We start from the raw sequence: 20017 nt of genomic DNA, 5'->3' as shown, positions 1-20017 counted from the left end.
CCTGCAATAGTCAATAATTTGACTATCGCATAATCATTTAACTCAGAGTTCGTGTTTGGCTAGCTATCAGTTAAAATGTGAAAGAGAATGCAAGCTTCATCAGGAAAGAGGATTTCCCTATTTCTTACCAGTAAAGGAAAAAAAAAAAAACCTTTAGTCTTGGCCACTGTATGTAGCAAAGTTATGTTAATGAAAATAAAAATATTTAATTGGATTAACTAGATAACTTTTTTTTTTTTAGAAAAGCAGAGAAAGAGAGAGCCTCAATCAAATTTTGACTTTGTATAATTCGAAAATCTAGCTGATGTATTATTGATTGAAAATTGGAATTTAAGTTTGAATCCAGTTCAACCTCAGACACCTACATGCTGAGCTAGTGAAATAAATAAACAACATTAGGTGCTGAAATCCTGTTGAGGGAAAAGCCGAGTTGGCCTGTCATTCATAGTGAACGTCCTTATTGATCTCAGGGCTGCAGTACAGCACAGCATGGCCTTATGCTGTGCCCCTTATTTTAATAATTTGAGAAGTAGCGACCTATTCATCTCCAGGGATCAATTCAAAACCCTTGCCACAAAAGCAGCCAATTAGTGAGCGTGCTTCACTGCTTCTCCGATGCATTCCAAGATGCATTTTTTTCCATCCAGAAAACAAGTAAATTTTCCTTGCTCAAAGGAAAGCCAAGACCATGAAAACAAACACATAATACAGGATGAGGAAATGTTGTTCATGTAGAGACCAAATGAACTTATCACACGCCAGCTCTCTTGGTGTTTTTTTTTTCCTCTGACCGCACAAGTGTTTGATGTTCGTGTCTGTGTATCATTGCTCATGTTCCCCTGTGATGACTACCATGAAACCTAACCACAAACATTATTCCTATCAAGTTAATAAACAATTTCATAATGTTGGCAAAAAGAAACATTTTTAATAACTTTTTTACAATCTGTATTGAAAGCTCCAGGATTTAAATAGTTATACAGCTTTGTGTTGTTTTTCTTTTGAAATCTATGAAAAGGAGTGGAATACAAGGACCAGACTCTGTGACTATTAAATAATAAAACTCCCAACATGATGCTCTACCCTATATAAAGTCAAGTTTGGGCTGTGTGGACGCCTTGGAAGTAAAATTAGACAGGCTCCATAGTTACTAAAACACTTCTTTGGCAACAAGAGAATGCACAAGGACGGATCAGCTGTGCACTCACTCACTATTACCACCATTCGTTTTAAAATGCATCCTTTTGTTCCCTTCTCTCGAGGGTTTGTGTATATACATCCTGTCAAAGCCGTCTGATGCCTCCACCGGGTTCTGTTTGACAGTAAATAAAAGCTGGATGGGTTAGAGGTTAGGTCAATGTGGATGAGGAAACAGGGACGGGAGGTAGTGTACCAAACCAGTTTCCTCCATGGCTGGGGGGGGAATGTATACAGCCAAGCTTTAGGAACAACAGTAGGACGGAGAAACATGATTTAGCCACCGAACACTAAGGAAACATGCCTCCCTCGCCCTGAGCTCAACATCAATTTCTTCGTGCAGCCTTGTCAGCAGTGACATTATTCAAAACAGCAAGAGCAAATGTTAATGAGTTCTTATTTGCATATTTATTTTTTTTCTTTGTTAAAATGTCACTGATTATTACATACTATGATGATAAATGCATCTACTCATGCAGCCTGATGTGTAATTAGCCATTAGGTGGAATGAATAGATCAATTAAAGGCGAGGGACCAGGATTAAGAGAAATCAAACCAGGAAGAATGCAGGAATGAGAAACAAAATAACGCATTTGGATTGGGGGAAAAAAGGCTACCTCGATTGCTTTTAGACTAGGCTAAAAATCCTGAATGGGGCTTCTAATCAAGTAAAGGTGCCTAACTTTTCAGCAAAGTCGACGATATCCCTCGTTTTACTGCACATTTTTTAGCCCCGAAGTATGACTTTAAAAATCAGGGGCTGCTGCCCATCGCACTAGCTAGACAGTTTATTTTCTCCTAAAATCCACCTCCATCTGAGAAAGGAGATGTGGATGTCCTGATTGTATTTATCCCCTCCCGGGATAATCAGGTGCCATAGCTTGGTCTATTTGAATTTTTTCTGACTTGGTAAAAAGGAAAAAAGGAAAATGTTTTCGCTTGGCCTTTGCCTTTTTCCGAGCCCAACTATTCTCTTGCCAGTGCTTTTTATTCACAAATGAGGAAAAAAATGCATTACTGTGGACCAGATGGGAACATTCCACATGACCAAACCAATCAATCACCTTGGTGGGACGCAGGTGTGACACAGCCGTGCAGCAACACACCATTTCACAGTCTATCAGGCACAAACACATGGTCACCAATCAATGGCACCCTGAGGACCCATGAGGAGGGGTGCTTCTACGCAGCCTCACTGGTTCATGGCTGATGACTTCATAATCACACATCAATTCTCTCAGAGGAGAGAGGCGATGAGCTCCCTAATAACGTCTCCCACCATGTGAACACCAACACTGTAATGGATGCTGCTTCGGTAGAAACACTAACATGTTCCCCTGCATCACACACTCACATGTGAGCTCACGGCCATCGTCCCTGTCAGATTACGAGAGCACTGGCCAGTGGAACAAGAGCACATTTAACAAGCTTAAGAATTGTCCCCCAGTTGGAAGTCAGAATTAAGGCAGTGTGTAACATCAAAGTATGTGTCGATGTTTGATATTAGATGCCAAACAACTGTTGAACAGTAAAACAACATAGAGCCGGCGTGGAGGACAAGGAAGGATACACACATGGGCTAAGAATGCTGATCCAGCTCGAAGGACTGGGGGCCTATTTCCTTACACAGAAAACCCCTGCAAACCCCAAGCAGTCTTCAGTGTAAGAACACAAGCCTGCACATAATAAAACACCAAAACAGCCTGAAGGGGATAGATCTTTTAATGAGTGATCTCTGGGTTGATGGCATTGTATGTGGGCAAAAACTGTAGCAGCCATTTAAAAGAGTTTTTGATTTTAAGTTGACAAAAAAAGTATCTTCCCACCCCCATATCTGTCACAGTAAAGACAAAGTCTCACAGAACTGCACTTCTCTCTACACTTCCCACTCTCAGGGCTGTGCCAGTGCAGGAGAAAATGTCAGGCACTGTCAAGTGGGAGTAAAGGCGAAACAAATGTTTGCATTTTACCAACCAATCACAATTCACTAGACTCCAACAAGGAAGGAGTTCAACATTATGTGGTGTTTTGTTTGCCAGCACACCCAGCATGGACACAGGGCGCCTGGGCAAGTAGTCACAACTGCTTGAGGAGGAGCGGTGGGCATGAGAATTAACCAGCAACTGTGAGCTAGGCTTTCTGTGGCTCATCTCAACAAGGACTCAACCTTTGATGTATTTTCAAATGAGTGGCTTTAGTTGGGGGAAACTTTACAATGTTCACCTACAACCTGACTTGACAACGTTCAAGAAACTCATGTCCAGTAACCAGGAGGCAATTTAATTCAATCTCACATGGTAGAGTTGCTTGGTTTCAAGAAAAAGAAAGGAAGGAAGGAATTTGTCATCCATCTGTGCACAACCTGGGTTCATACAATGATTCCACTGGGGGTATTTTACCAGAATCAGCCCTGAAGTTAATCCCCTTTGTGATTAATACAAGCAGACCTCTGTAGATGACATGGCCATCTCTTATCTCCATAAATGTGAACTTGCATACCACTCTGTATATATCAAGCAAGTCTTTTTTTTTTCATACTCATTTGCCTCAGACGCACACAGGGAGGATATTTTTTTATATCCCTTAGGTTACTTCTCTCTTAGATTTAAAGTTTAAGTTCAAAACAACATCTAAATTCCGGAAGTACGAAAGTCAATGCGAACACTGCATAATGCATGAAAGTTAATGTCCCTAGACATAGCAAATGTCTAAAGATCATGTGAAAAATTATACAGTAAGTTCAGCTTTCTTTACAAAGTGTTGTCAGCAAAGCAACGTCAAGTACTAAAGTCAGCAGTGGTTAATTGTTCCACTAACAGTGATTCTTCTGAATGAATCATTTCCTTTTTAGCTTTGCTCTTGTATTAGATCATCTCTAACAGTCTTGTTGGCATCATCTGAAGACAGCATGAGGGGAGAGAGAAACAAGCGAACGGAGGGGGAGGGAAAGTGACAGAAAGCAAGAGAGTGGAAAAAGAGAGAGATGTGGGATGTACAAGAAGGCAAATAAGCACAACGGGTCTTAGCAACACAATTTGGATTTATCGAAACTTATTTGAACTACTATTCAGCAGAAACGTTTTTTTGAAATAAGACTTTGATTCTTTTTGTTTTGCAAACATCTGCGAAGTAGTATATACAATTATGCACAAGTTTCTTGAGGCCTTAAAACCATCAAAGCTGCCTGTCCTTGGCTTTGCCAATTCAACAAGCAAAAACCAAGCATTCTCTTGCATAAAATGCAGTGACGTGACTGAAACTACATTACACTGACTCTAAATACAGTAATAGAGCTCTGACCCCTGCAGCTGCTTCAAAGAGACTCATGTCATCGTACCTTGGCCATACCCAAGCTCCTCTTTCCTCTGTAGAGAGACAGCCCTCCAGGCCTACTGAGACTACAGCTGATCCTCTGCAGCTGGACAGCCTCACCAGTCACATGCTGGGGGCCAGGTCCTAAGGAAGACAAGGCAGGGGCCGGGCAGGGCCAAGATGGGCTGAGAGAAGCATGAGGGTGGGGAGGGCTGGGATGAGTGGGGAGATATGGGCAGCATTGGGAAGGAGAAAAGGGATTTGTGCCCTTTCAGCTCGTCTTCAGCTCTTCATGCTCCACTGACCGCAGTAATAGATAAGCACACCCTGCAGCTCTGCATAATGACTGGCTACATCCACTAAACTGTACTGCAGCACATATCCTCGTCTTCCCTTCTCTGCTTTCTGCTCTTGTCACATATGCAGTGGATATATACATTTTGCAGGTATCACTTTTGATAAATTGACTCCTGCAAAACAACTGTTGGAGTTAATACTGTATTCAGCGAGCAGTATATTGTATTTGTGTATGTAAATGTGTGTGTGTGTGTGTGTGTGTGTGTGTGTGTGTGTGTGTGTGTGTGTGTGTGTGTGTGTGTGTGTGTGTGTGTGTGTGTGTGTGTGTGTGTGCGTGTGTGCATGTGTGTGTTTGTGTGGGTGTGAGTGACAGAGTGGGGAGAGGGAGGAGCAATGGCAGCACCTGTGACCCACACTGCAGTGGAAACCGAGTGCACACCTGAACAGCACCTGGCCACAATCACAGCCTGGTTCTGAGGAGGGTCTCCCATGGGACAGAGCATTAGCACATGACACCTGCCCCAGTAAAACCACACTGGGGATGCCAGTGTGATGTGGGATTTGACATCTCACAAAAAGCCTTCAGGGACAATTAGAAATGGAAAAGGAAAAGACTGGAAGAGATGAAATCCCCCAATGCAATACACAATGCAGAATGGTTATATAATGTCGTTTTTAGTATCTTAAAATATGGACTGACAAAGGAAAATTAATTGCACAATCTAACCCTCACTGAATGCTAACATGATGCAAATATTATGTACCAGCACTCATTAATTTCCCGCTGCCATCCTGCATTATGGCTTTTAACTATAGGGTTTTTTTTTCCCCCAGATGTGTTGCTGGCAAAAATTATAACACAAAAAGATCAGATAAAAGCAGTAGTTGTTTCAGTTTTGTAGTATCTCAGAAAATATTAAATAATTATTAAGTTATCAGACATAAAATGAAAAATGACGCATGCAAGTCATATTAACATGATACACTGTTAACAGCTGGTCGTGGTTGTTACTCTATTCTATTATGTGGTCACTTGGGATCTGAGCAAACAAATTATTTTAGACAAATATGCCCGAAGATTATTTGTTTGCTTTGTCAAATAATAGATTTATTTATTATTTGACAAAGCAATCAAATTAGTTTTAAATTCTCACTGAGGCCCCCATGATATCAAGCTCTGAGGTGTCGTAGGTTAGGGTGACAAGTCTGTCATGAATTATAATTGTAACAGAGAGAAATTACAGTCTTTCATTTATTCTCTCTATCTATGACCTTTAGTCTCTGAGGTAATGTACTGCTGGACACTTCAAGTGACATATTACTTTTGCATCTCAGAAGCCTAATGAGTCATTAACTCTGTGTGACCCTGTCAGAATGTCATAACTGCAAATTAATCAGTGATTTATCAATGAAATTCTTGGTAATTTCTCTCTCAAATAAGAGGAGAGCAAGTTGAAAGAGGGAGTCTTCACTTGTGTTACAGCCCCCAAAACATTCAGTAGCCTCAGCTGATTGTTTGTTACAGCACCAAGGAGGTCTATTGGTTTGCTTATTTGTAAGCAGCATTATTATTGCAGCATTACGCACAAAGTGCTGAACCAATTTGCACAAAATTTGGTAAAGGGAGGGGGCATGGGCCAGAGAGGAGCCCATTAAATGTTGGTGCGGATTCGGTTTATGTGGGCTGATACAGGAATTGTTTTTATCACTTTCCTTATTGCAAGACAGGGTATTTTTCGTTTTGGCCTTGGCGGAGGTATGTGCTTTACTGAGTGCCATTCTAATTTGTTCTTTGTTGTTGTCAAGTTGTTTGTTCCTGACAACAAGCAAATTAACAGAACAACAAAACCTTTTAATAAGTGGCTGTCAAAAGGAAATCTGCTAAGTACTACAGTCTCACCAGCTCTGGGAAAACTTTGTCTCTAGGAAGCACAAACCTGTTGTATGTGTTAAACATCAGTACTGCGCTTTCCAGACATTTTCTTATTGCTCTTGAACAATTAACTCCAATAGTAACAAAAAAATACACCCTACTAACAGAAAAGGAGACCAAGGCAATGCAGAATTTATATAAAAATAAGAGAAAGTAGCTCATAATTACTTTTAATGTTCTGTCTAAGTAGCATGTGAAATCTTTAAAGTTGGTAATAGGGACAAAACAGGACTGCTACACAATTGCTCGATCACACTCAGGTAGTCACATTAAAGTAACGTGTCTGTCAACAGGTTGGAAGCAGGATGCATGAGGCTGTATGCGTTTGTTGATGACAGCATTAAGCTGATTACTTTTTATGCAGGGCTAAAGCTGTATGAGTAATATGTATGAACCACACCAGAGAAACGTGAGCGCAAAATTACAATTCAGCAGTTGTGATATCACGTCCTCAGGCACATGACTGGAAAGAACTGAGGCAGTCATCACTATAGTTATGCAATTACAGCCAGCATGAAACCCAACTTTGTTTTAAAAATATCCAAAGGAAAAAGTTACGTGCTTCTGTCTGTTAAAAAAAATAGAACCCTCTTTTGAAAGGTTTAGAAAGAATTGAGTAATATTTAATTAGTCATAATTCACCACAATAAACAGGAGCATAACACTGCATGATACAGACAGAAGAACAAGGCTTTAGCTCTTGGTCCTGGACTTTTTGAGGACATAGAACATGTATGTTTGAGTGTCTACTGTGTGTGACTGTAATAGAAAATGAAAATGTTGGCGAGATAGATAATATTAAGAATGATTCCATAGGTTGTTTGATGTCCCTTTAAGACATGTCCCCTATTTTTCTTTATTCCAATAAAGGCAGACAAACTGTGACCATTGACCCCTCTGAATAGCTACATAAACCCTGTCTTGCTAATTAGCACAGTAACTTTAAAGCATTATCTGAGAATCAAAAGACTTTCTACACTTAGTTTAAAACAATAGCAGTACAATAAGTAAATAATGACAAAAAAGCAACATACACACACACACATGTCCAGAATCACGATACAGCGTGAAATAAAGGAGCAGAGTGCTGCTCTTTCAGTTGTAGCTCATTGCCTGTGGTAATTCCCCAGATTGCTTGAAATCAACCCCCCTCACTGACTTTCCCACATCGAGCTGACACCACGAGAAAAAATCTAACCATCCCTTTACAGGGCTGTGAACCGTTGGCTATCACTGTGGCTAAACAATCAGAACAACTGAATGAGAGCCAACCCTCCACTACAAGACCTGCAGAAGACTGGAGGAGGAAGTGAGGTTCAGTGAATTGCATCCATTGAACTCATCAGCTGCACAGGTACATGAGACAATCGGGAATAACAGCTGTGTAAATTTAAAAGAGAAATGTGTAATCCTAGAATGGTTAGGGGATAAAATGTTTTTGTGTTAGAGCCTAACCAAATCATAGTTTCAAGTCATAAGGGATCGCTTCCTTAGGAACAATAAAATGAGAATTCAAATTGCCAACTAATCAAAGTCCTACCATTACTCAGTGAAGCACCAGTGTACAGGAATTGCCATCAGAACATACCGAATTATTCATAAAAACCTCAAAACTATCTATGCCCATTTACTCTACAAGTAACCCAAAATAAATGGAAGGCACTAGTACTTTATCAGGGGTCAGATGAAAGACTAGGTAAGACAGTGTATATGACTGGATGAGTGTAACTTCTATAGCACATATGACTGCCCCCAAATCATCAGTCAAGAAGCTCCGAGTTGAATTTTTTTTTTTCTTTTAGTTGCGTCATTGTACACGGAGCAATGCAGGATGACAGCATGGCAGGATGGAAACTTTTATAAACTAGACAATGGTACAAGCTCTGCAAGTGTCATCCAATGTAGCTGTCAGGAGTCACGCAGGAGTTCAATGTGAGGTGGCTGTGCTGTAGCTGGACTTTACTTTAAACGGGAGAAAGAGTGAACAATATATTCCTCATAATCATACTTCACATGTTCAAGAAAAAGAAAAAACCACCAATAACAATGCTGGGTATTTATAAAAACAAAATATATCTACAGGTAAGAAAAAGCAGGAACCACAAGCACATGACAAATGAAAATACAGAGGTCGAGGAACACCCCCGCTTCCCAAAAGTCGAATATTCAGCCTAAACTTGTGACTTGAAAATTTTTGATTCGGGAACAGGCCTACCAGTAGCGCAGTGTTTTTGTAACCAAATTGAAGCAAACATACTTGCGTGTGCCATGGTAAGCGAACCAACCATCATACAATGTCATTTTTCTAAACATTGTAATTAATTATTAAGTAGATGTGCAGTATATCTTTGTGCCGGTCAATACTATCAGTACTGTCTGTCAGGCCACAGGAATCACACAATGCATGGCTCCAAATCTCTAAAAATGATATGTCAGCGGTCTGTCCGAGTGTTGTCTCTTTCAACCCATGTGACGAGTGGTTGAGTCAAAGGGACTCACATGGTTGAAACTGAAAATGTTTGTCTATAGCGCACTAGCATGAACAATGTGGCTGCCACCTGTCAGGCAGCATGCAGTGGATGACGTGCGCGTTAGTAAGAGGATTGTGGCACAAGAGGGCGGGGCTAAGATGCATGTGAGGCCCAGACCAGCTGATCCATAGTCTGCCCCAACATGGGAGCCGGCCCCCGGGGAGAGCAGAGTCGTTGTTAGGCAGTCAGTCGCTTCCCAGCATTCAACCAAAACCCCCATTCTTCAGCTTCAAACCCCCTCACACTTTTCTTGTGATACTGGGATAAGACCATGCCATTTCAGAGGTCTATTCTATTTCTGTTTTAAAATCACTTGTTATAGGCATGTTTTCTGTTACTGGAAAAAGACAAGGTGACTTTTGTTTACATATCAAAAAAACTGTAAATCAGCTTATTTTTTAGTTGTTGCAAGTTCACATATAAAACAAAGCTGCAATATTCAGTTCACATGTATTCATTTACCAAATACATGAGAATAAGCCACCCCCTACAGCTATCTAATACCCACTGTCACTATAACTTCACCTCTCTCTGACTCCTTCAGATGCACAGAACCACAGCTGGCATTTTTTAATCAAAATGTATCTTAACAGACAATGGTTATTTGGTACCTACATACAAACTGACATGAATTTTTTTTTTTTCGGTTATCTCGCTGCATAAAAGGAATTACTGGTCATTGCCTGTCATGCTACTCTGAGTACATCTAAAAATATTGACAGCGTTTGAAGTATTGAGCATACACAATGATACACTGCGCCTTATATTCCATATAGCACATTAGCCGATAATTCATTGTGCATTAGCACCAAGCTAAATAGTGTATCAATGGTGTCCAGTGTTTTTGTAATCAGGTATAGTTACAGTATTTTTTGTGGCTCATGTTTTACCAGTACAGAGATCTGTTCCCGTTTGGTTAGAGAAGACGCAGTAATAAAGGCAGATATACACCAGTGAAGAAGTTTACATCTCTGTAGGCGGTTGTAAAGCAAGAGTGATATGATTTCCTCCCGATTGATATTAATGTCTAAATCCAGTCCACGTCAACCATAGGCGATACTGTGCATGTACCATAATCCACATACTGTATATGCCAGCACTCTCTCTACCCCGTGCAGACCCATTTCCAGCCACATGCAAATCATAATATGCAGGATCAGAACAAAATGTAATACATAGTTAGCTATTGTTTGCCTTTGATCTACATGATTACTGTTATGTTGACATTTGGCGGGCACATGAGGCAGCAGCAGCATTCCACTGAGGTCGCAGAGGATCAGACTTGGTCTGTTTTTCAAATCAGAGGAGTGTTCTTTTCCTCCAGATTGATTTTCTCCATTGTGTTCAAACTCTAGAGATCTTTAAATGAAAATCAAATCAAATCTTGAAGTTATTTGGCCAAGTAGTACGACTGCAGTATGACTACTCAGTTATTGGGCAACAGGAGAGAAATGACTTGAATATGATGAGGTCTGATATTGTTTGCTATAGCAAAAGAAAACGTTTATTTTTCCAGAGGAAAATTTGTAATCAGCGTTGCATTTTCTTATAAAAAGCATGGTTTAGATCTACTGTGCTGATAAACTAGCCTAAGCATATCCATGTAAATATGGAAAGTATGACATTAGGGTTATTAATTGGGCACTTCCCATCAGGGACAATACATTAAATAACAGGCAGGAAACATAAAGAGGTCCTGAGGGCCCTGACATACCAAGCTGACTGCCGGCCACCTCTGGGTCGTTTCTGAATGTTTTCAGCCATTCATCGTCCATTGCTTCTTTGACACAGTTTGTGTAGCATAGTTTGCTTCCTCACTCTAGGCGGACCTCACAGTAGCAGTTTGGCCAACTCAGCAGGTAGAATTAAAGGTGGTGGACATCAGTGAGACATAGCTCTCTGTCTCTTCAGCTTAGCAAATCTCTGCCTTGATTTTTCCTTTCAGCAAGCAAACAGTTATGGTTGTGAATTAACAGTACAATAAATGGCATTCACATTACAAAGTCATTTACATGTGTACTTGGCCATATTTTATTGCCCAGCATAGTGTGTTGATGGTCTGAATACTTTCTCGGGCTAACCATCTGCTCAAGAATTTCAAACACTTGACTGTTGGCCAGCTTAGAAGTTCAGAAACCACTCCGTATGCTGTGTAACAACAACCAGAGGTGTTGAGATGCTACATGACTTGAAACTACCCATTCAGCAGTTCAGTCACTGTAGAGACTGACTGGATTCAACCACCACTACTTCTACTACAAGCGTAAATGTCTATTTCATGGTTGCGTGGTTGTTCTACCCTGTTAATTGATGAGGAATAACCCTCCAGACATGATTTAATGAGGGTGCTGAGAACTCCATAAATCCACATAAGGCCAAGATATTACTATGGAAAGACAATTCAATAAAACCATACTCATCTTGAATTCCAGGCCTGAGATAAGCGAAGTTAATTCCAGTTTACAATCATACTGTCTAAATCTGACATATCATTGCATAAGATCACACCCATATTCGGCAACTCATAAGCATAATTACAGACGCAGCTGAAGTGGGGAGAGATACGCAGTGTATGTGAAACGGTCATGTGATCAATTACAAGAACGATAACATTTTGTTTCATTTCAGCAGCACCCATTTGTAAACTAATCACTTTGCTTGAAAACCAGTCTCCAGGGCCATTACATAATGAGCTGAGATGTAGTTAGCCATAAAACTGTCGCGTGGTTACACATCACAATGCCAGGCCAAAGAGCTGTATAACACACAGCTTTTAATTGTTATAATGGGAGAACATATTGCAAGCCAGTAATAGAGTATGTAGTTGCAAAAGGGTGTATTTTTTTGTGATCATTATCAAAATACAAATTAGGATTTGGAACCAAAAACACATCCACATATTTGGGTTTAGGTGGAAAATAAAATGTATTAATAAAAATAAGTAAATACAAACCCACGTGAGGCCAATCTTTAGTACCTCATCTGCTGCAGGTATGAATGCAAACTTGACCAAACCTACAGTACTGAATAAAGAAACCACCTATGAAAAAAATATAGTAACAATATTCACTTTGATATAATTGATGCTGTTGAATAACATCCAGTTTAAAGTAAAACATATTTGGAACATGACAGGTGGGGTTGATAATGGGGTACTTGAGCTAATCTGCCAGGGATGTGGGGGTACATCAAACCAGAAAGTCTAAGAACCTCTGATCTATAAAAACAGTATAATAAAAGGGAATCACTACTGTTCCGAACATTAAATATAACATGCAGAGACAGAAATTGACCTATTTATATCAGCAAACCTATCAAATGACTAGGACTGGCATGATTTGACAAACCCAAAGACAAAGACTGCCAAATAAATGAATGAACATTCAATAATCTAAATTAATTTCAAACTTTTTGATTTTTCAGTGAGAAGGTCATTGATACAACTGTCTGTTTAACCTCACACCCAAAAAACACAAAGCCCTGCTGCCAACGGAAGTTGCTGAGGGCAGTTTTGATGTCTAGGAGACAGCTTCTTATGACGGAAAGCTATACTGATGGCGTGACTTCTAGCCTGGGGGAGGGTCATCACAGGAGGAGACGGAAGAGGGAGATACAGAAAGGGGAGGGGGATTAAGGGAGGAAATAAAGACAGCAGGAGACGGAAAAAAAATAGCCCTATAGCCTGCCAAGCCTTTCAGAAGTGCTACCTCCAGATGCATGATGTGCCTTAATCTCAATCAGGCCATTTTTTTAACAGGATGTCTTTCCACCACCAAAGGGCATGTGACGGGTGAGTTGAAGAGAATCATTTACTTACCCATTATGTTCGAGTTCATAAAAGGTGTTGGAGACAATCCTTCATGGGACACTAATCGACTGTCACTCAAATGATCGCCGTAATGAGGGCTGTCTGCGAAACCCTGGGGGAACAGATCAGAATATTAAGCACATTATTGGGAAACTTCACTAATTGAGTGCTATGGCATACCACTAATTAGTAAGAGGAGAGCACAACTGGTCGGTTATGCCAATGAACTGTCCACTCTCTCTTTGCATAATTGCCCCAAAAAATTAACGAGAAACAAAAGAAAAACAGATCCCTATGTCTGTAACTGGCATTTTAAATGATGGTGCACTTTAACAGTGGATTTACTAGTGCGGACTTGCGTTGGAAACAACAATGGTATGTTTTACAGGTTTTTTTTTTACCATATCAAATATCAGCCACGCCTTGTGGATGCAAAAACTATGAGCCTTAAATGCCCCTCTATAGGTTTTACCTGAATCTGAGGATAACTGTATCAATGATTGATGATTGATTATGTGCACTTCTTCTCAGTCTTTAAAGATTACAATTGAGATGGAAGTGTTTATGATAATGCTAACTGCTTTCATTACTGTTATATTTTTGTATCATTTTATTTTACATTTTGTGGTTTTTTATTTGATTATTGTTTCACTGTTTATTATACTTCCCTCCTCTTTTTGAATTTGTATATTAACTGCTCTTTACACTTTCTGCCCCCCCCCCCCCTTTTTTTCTTGTCAAACACTTTGTGCTGCATTATAAATAAAGTTTAGTATTTATTTGACCTTCTTTCATACATCATTCTCTCAAACAGACTTAAGTGTGCCTAAACCGTATTAATTCCGTAAAATAATTTTTTTATATGTTACTCATTACAATAATTTTTCTACCATTGTGAGACCGTTTTTGGGACAGATCTTGGAATGAAAACACTTCTGTATACATTATTAAGTGCTTTCTTACAGGATGTGAATTCATGCAAAGTTTACATTATGGTCATCCTTTCCAAAACCAGGCTTCCAATTTTCATTAGGTAGGTTTGTAAATTAAACTAACACGCCACTAAATTCCTCAGCATATGAACTTTTTTTTTTGCCAACGTATCATCACCAACAAGTAGTGCAAGTGCTTTAAACATTTGCAAGTTTGTGTCTATTCCTTAGCTCATAGGAAACAGCTGGACCTGTAGGAACCCTTGCCTTATCTTTGTCTCAATGTATCTATAGAAAAAAATCTAAACCCTATATATTTATTTTTAAGTTTTCTCTTTTTTTTCCTTCATATGCCATTTCCTGCGTGTAGTTCATAAGAAGATGTCTTTTATTAGAAGGGGAAGAAACACAGAGATGCAATCCTACGTCATTCCCAGGTACCTGCAGCTTAAAAAAATTGCCTTTTTCTCCTGCAGCTTACCAGTGCCTTTTCATGACAGTTATCAGCTTCCAGGGCTTAGGTCTAAATATCGGTCACAGTATGGTTTTTGAAAACTCGGGGTCCCATGTAATAAAAGATATTCCGTTACAGTGCTAATCCCAAGCCCTGTGAAAATCCTCCTGTGCTCCAGTCAAAAACATCTCCCCAAACTACATTAACTCCCACCAGAGGGACCGAGCAGCAGTGGGCTTGCATTTCTATAGAGCTCTTTTCACCAACTCATACCCTTTGCATTCAACATACAATAAAAAAAAGTAAATCTTATTATCCATCTTTTTTTTTTTGTGAGTGGATGGTGATGGAGTTATTTCAAAGGCAGTGAAGTGCTGTGCTGTGTCGAGGGAATCCTCAGAGATTCCCTATTGTGCTCCTGCCAGGCCGCACACACTGTTAATCACACCATGAACAGACTCAGTAACAACAACGGCCCCGTGAGAAGCTGTAGCAAACTAACACACACACACAAACCCACAGACTCTCGCATACACAGCTTACCTAAGCAAGTTAAAAACATTTCTGCTCTCTTCTGCAGCAAAACAAGGAAAATGCTTCAAACTGAACACTTAGAACAATAGCTCGACATTTTGGGAAATACAGTTATTCACCTTCTGGCAGCGGTTAGATGAGAGGGTTGATACCCTCTCATATTTTCCATTATGTATGAATATGTTAGATTAGTTTACGTAGCTAAAAAGAAATAATAAGAAATAGTCTGACACAAAATCCTGTGTAAAATAGTAGTGTTTGTCGTTTTTAAACTTCAGTTTGTGTATGGCTAAAAAAACAAATATTAACGTGTTAGAGAGCTTTAGAGCTCGCTGTTTCCCAGTTTTCAGCCTTAACACTGACTGTAGCATTATATTTAACAGACAGATATGAGTGTGGTGTTGATCTTTTCATCTAAGTCATTGCCAGAAAGTCAATAAACGTATTTCCCACAATGTCAAACAATTTTCTTTAAAACAAGTCTTATAAAGCAATTGGTGGTAATGAATGCCTCAAGTGTTCTTTGATTATTACAACTACCACTGTGAAGCAGGAAAAGGCTAGCCGGGTAGGTTAGCAGAGCAGGAAAAAGAGGTAGGGGGATAATGGTCAATCTAGGCTCACTGTTTGTGTTTGTGTGTCAATGCAACCACACTGTGTTTGATCCTCTGGGACTGTTAGATCGTCAATCACAGATCCCTCATCGTTCCCAAACACTGGTGGCCTACATCTATCCAAGACACTAACGCACGCTGTCATCGCTGCCACAGGGCTACGTTAGCACTACTGGCTAGATAACTGTCAGATCAACGTGGCAGCATGCAGGCCTGAGCTCACGCCTTGTCCCCCAATCACTCACCACAGCGTTCATAAAGTCATCTCATCCACATTCTGTGCGGCATCCCAGGTGAACATGTGGCTGTATGTGGCAGCTTGGGGAGTGATGATATAGTCGTGATGGATGTGCGTGGGGTCGAGTATCAAGTTGGGGCAGGGCACTGGGGAAGCGGGGGGTTGTTGTGTGGTGGCGGTGGGCACAGCCTTGACTGTTAGACCGCCAGCCTACAGCTACAGCTGCCCGGGATACAGCGACTGGCTGGGAGCCAAGGTCAGCACGGCAGGGCTCGGGACTGTTCACAGTCGACTGATCACACACTCGTAGCGCACCAGCTTAAACAAGCTCAGGGACAAGACTGAATTCCCTTTGTAACAGACTGAAAGATGAAGCACTGGGGATATCTTCCAAGAACTTTGGACGGATACTGTGAATACAGCATAAACTGGGAAATTTCAGAAAACAGTTCTCGTTTTTTCAATCAGTTGTCAAATTCTTGTTTAACAAAGTAATGGAATGAAGCTAGCCGCTCCTAAAAAAATTCTATCTCAATGGACAAATTTTTCCCTCAGAAATGAATGACACCTGAGTCTGTTCTAGAGTACCAAAATCAAAATCAAAGGAAAAGCGGAGAGAAGGAGCATAGCAGATATCTTAAAATCTCAGGAACACAATTATCTCCACAAACATGCAGAAAAATATCCAACAAGGGTTGAATCAAGGGCAACTAGACTTGGTTGTAGATACTTGAAGACATTTCACCTCTCAACCAAGAGGTTTCTTTAGTTCTGACTTACTGGTGGGGGGTCCCAGGTATTTAACCTCTGTGGGGTTGTGATCAAGGCGATTGATATCTCTTGGTTCATTAGTGCTCCTGGCTGTTGAAACACAGTCAGAACTGAAGAAGCCTCTTGGATGAGATGTGAAATGTCTTCAAGTATCTACAACCAAGTCTAGTTGCCCTCGATTCAGCCCTTCTTGGATAACCATGAACTGGATGACTGAGAATCTTCCCAGACATGCAGAAACATAGAAATGGCGCTTTAATTGTTTCTTTAAAACTTATCTTGGTGAAAAAGCATCTCAAAATTGCCAGTTGGTGGAGATGTATGCCCAGTATGGCCCCGTGACCCTTAGCAAAATAGGTGGTTCAGAAAATCGATGTATGGATGGATTTGAAATATCAATAGGAAAATCCAAGGCTGTGCACAATACGTTTTACCAGATAGCTTGTTATTACAAAGTTAGGAGTCACAAAAATGCCTTTTAATGGCACAACTTGATTTTGTGTTAAAGGATAATTTCAGTTTATTTCAACTAGGTATATTTCCCATAAATGCGGGTATTGTGGTTCTGGGGGTCATTCTAACTTTGCACTCGCCACCTCCATTGTTATGATTCGGGGAAACAAGGACCCGCGCAAAACAGCATATATTGGGGAAAACAGCACAAGCATCCTAAAGCTTTCCAAATCAATGTTTCAGATGTGTGTCTCTGAGTTTGACCCAGAATCTAAACACAGAATAGAGCTGCTAGGAACAGCCATTGTGGCTAACTTATAGGAATCCACATCAGGGGCAACTTGCCGGCTGACCTAATCACCCTACATATTCATCTGCACACGCATGTTTGTTTACATGTGTGAGGGTGACTTTTACTGCTGTTATACTGTCTTCTGAGGAAACTGAAAAAGCTAAATGCAATGGCAAATTATGCTGTTCAATATTCTGAGGACTAGTCATTTCACTGTGGTGGTCAACTGTATCCAAACAAGAGTAAACAGAAAAGTAGCAAAAACCAACAAGTAAAATGCTTTGCTACCGATTACAGCAAATACTAGCATCTGGTTATATTCCTGGACCCACTATAAAAAAATATGAAAAAAGAAAAACAATGTGACATATTGGGACGAGTTTCCCCCAAACCTCAACAATGGAGGTGGCAAGTGCAAAGTTAGAATGACCCCCAGAACCACAATACCCACATTTATGGGAAATACGGCAAGTTTAAATAAACTGGACTTAAGCTTTAATGTTAGTATTAATGTCCAATAGTGTGTTAATATTGGCGATCTGCATTTTTTATAAAAAGAGGCACAACATTGTTTGGAAAAGCATTACTGGCAACACAAGACATGTTAATTTCACAACCTAGAGAGTATTCTTATATGGTGGTAAAACACATGATAATACTTGGGAAAAACAAATCAAATGGTAATATTCAGCCAGTTAGCCCATTTACGTTACCATGTCTATGGTGCAATTACCTTTTGTCAGTAAGTGCAGGTGTCTTTCCTTATATAGCGTTAATTTCAGGCCTTAAGTACTGGCAAATTTATGGTTTACAAAAACAGACATAAACTGCCTAAACAGCACACTGCTCTAGTCAAGTGTTTTTGTATTTCTCTCTGATTAGACGATTCACTTTAATAAATTGTCACAGCTTTGTGTGTGATTCAATGATCATCAATTAATGGTTCACATCCATAACTGGAATTCGCTACTTTTTTTTCTGAATCTAATTTTGCCACCATTCACATGGTTAAGTATACTGTTTCTCTAAAGCTCGGTCATAACTATGACGTGAATTATAATACGGTTGTAAATTGTGAAATTTTTCATTTAAAAAACAAAAATAATTTAACAGATGTTTGTAGATTACTGAGGTTCCTAAGGAATTTCACTCACTTCTTGAAGCCGAATAGATAGGATATAATATTCTTTAGACTATATAAATCATGTCTGTATCAATATAAGGTGTGTATGCAGCGGTGTGTGAGTCTGGAGAGTGTGGCATGTGAGTGTTTGTGTCCACGCCTTATAGAGGTGCAAACAGCTGTCTGCTGGATGATGCTGCGCCTCGCAATGTCAGAAACACTCATTTATATGCACCTGGAGCAAAGATATCTCAAGCGTCTCTGTCTTATAATTCAAATCAAGCTGCCTATGTTACCATAGCCTGTAGATGTTCATTCGGGAAGGGCACAGAGAAATAAACAAGGTAACTCAGCCCGAGTTGCTCTGACATTTAACTGAATTCTAATAGAAAGTGACAGGAGATTGACATTAAATGAAATTCATACAGGGCATCTAGAAAAACCAATGTGTGAGGGACAAACAAACAGGGAGAGAGCTGTTCACACTTGCTCACACACACAGTGATATGTTCTCACTTACACTAAGCAACAGAGGTTTACAGAGGTAACAGTTTTACAAGTATATGTTATTATTATGCAAATGCATCACACTTGAAAATATTTTGAGGATGACTTCCCCTTTAAAAAAAAAAAAGCAATAAACTGATATCAGGCTGTAGTGAATATAGTGAATATCTAACCCGAATATCCAATATGATGGCAATAATTTCCACTGCTTCAAAGGGACTAAAGATATTTTTTAAATGAAATTCTCATTTTCTGACTTCTGTGTAGATCTGTGATCATAAACAAAATGTCATGATACAGTCTGAAGTATTGAACCAACTGCTCAGCTGCACAGAAGACTGACATTCCTTGCAAGTCAAAAAGTTCTGTTTTTTTCTTCAAACGAGCTTTATATCAGTCATAGAGTGCTAGGATGTACTACAGAAAAAAGTTTCAAATTGTGTAATTCCAGCACAGGGAATATAGGTTGTTTAATTTTGGTCGAATGCTGGGAAACATGACTCCTACCCCTGCCCTGAAGCGGCAAGGGGTAGGACATAGTATCACATAGTAGCTGGATGCCACTTTCAGTAACAATTGAAATTGACTATAATACACTAGTGAAATGTCCGCAAAAAACCCTGAGCATGTGTAATCTCTTTCTAAGAACAGGAATGCAATTTGAACACAGAGCTTTCAGCCGCCATGTCTTTTACTGTAGTTTGGGACAGGTTACTTTCACTAGCATTCACAGAATGTGAGGCAGGTAGAAAAACAAACCAAAGGCTTGGAGGTTTGGCAAACCGAGGTCGGTGAATCCTAGTCAAACCCTGTTTAAAACCATGAATCACCTGCACCGTCACTACATCGGCTTGTTTCATCACTGTTAGTTTTTAAGTGTACAACCAGAAGCACCAACTCATTCTAAGGCTCAACATCCTGTTGCTGACCACTCAACAGAAACACTCCTGATTAGAGCTGAAACGATAAGTCGATTAATCAGTCAGTTGATCCACAGAAAATTACCTGCCAGCTATTTTGA

The 20017-nt window shown here is 39.9% G+C and overlaps 1 protein-coding gene across 5 annotated transcripts in view; it reads right to left on the bottom strand.

Moving 5' to 3' along the window:
• Window positions 1–20017, bottom strand: part of tcf12 (transcription factor 12) — an 81536-nt gene that overhangs the window by 48285 nt on the left and 13234 nt on the right. For all 5 annotated transcript variants that reach the window (XR_005707387.1, XM_040126175.1, XM_040126138.1 and 2 more), the window contains exon 5: window positions 13088–13190. Coding sequence is in view for 4 of the 5 variants with exons in the window: in XM_040126175.1 (XP_039982109.1) it covers window positions 13088–13190 (103 nt within the window). In the remaining variant the exon portion in view is untranslated. The remainder of the gene's footprint in view (window positions 1–13087; window positions 13191–20017) is intronic.

Source organism: Xiphias gladius, chromosome 1 (assembly GCF_016859285.1).
Source record: "Xiphias gladius isolate SHS-SW01 ecotype Sanya breed wild chromosome 1, ASM1685928v1, whole genome shotgun sequence".
NCBI classification, from domain to species: Eukaryota; Metazoa; Chordata; class Actinopteri; order Istiophoriformes; family Xiphiidae; genus Xiphias; species Xiphias gladius.
The sequence above is the reverse complement of the archived record's forward strand: the minus strand, read 5'-3'. Positions and strand labels throughout refer to the sequence as shown.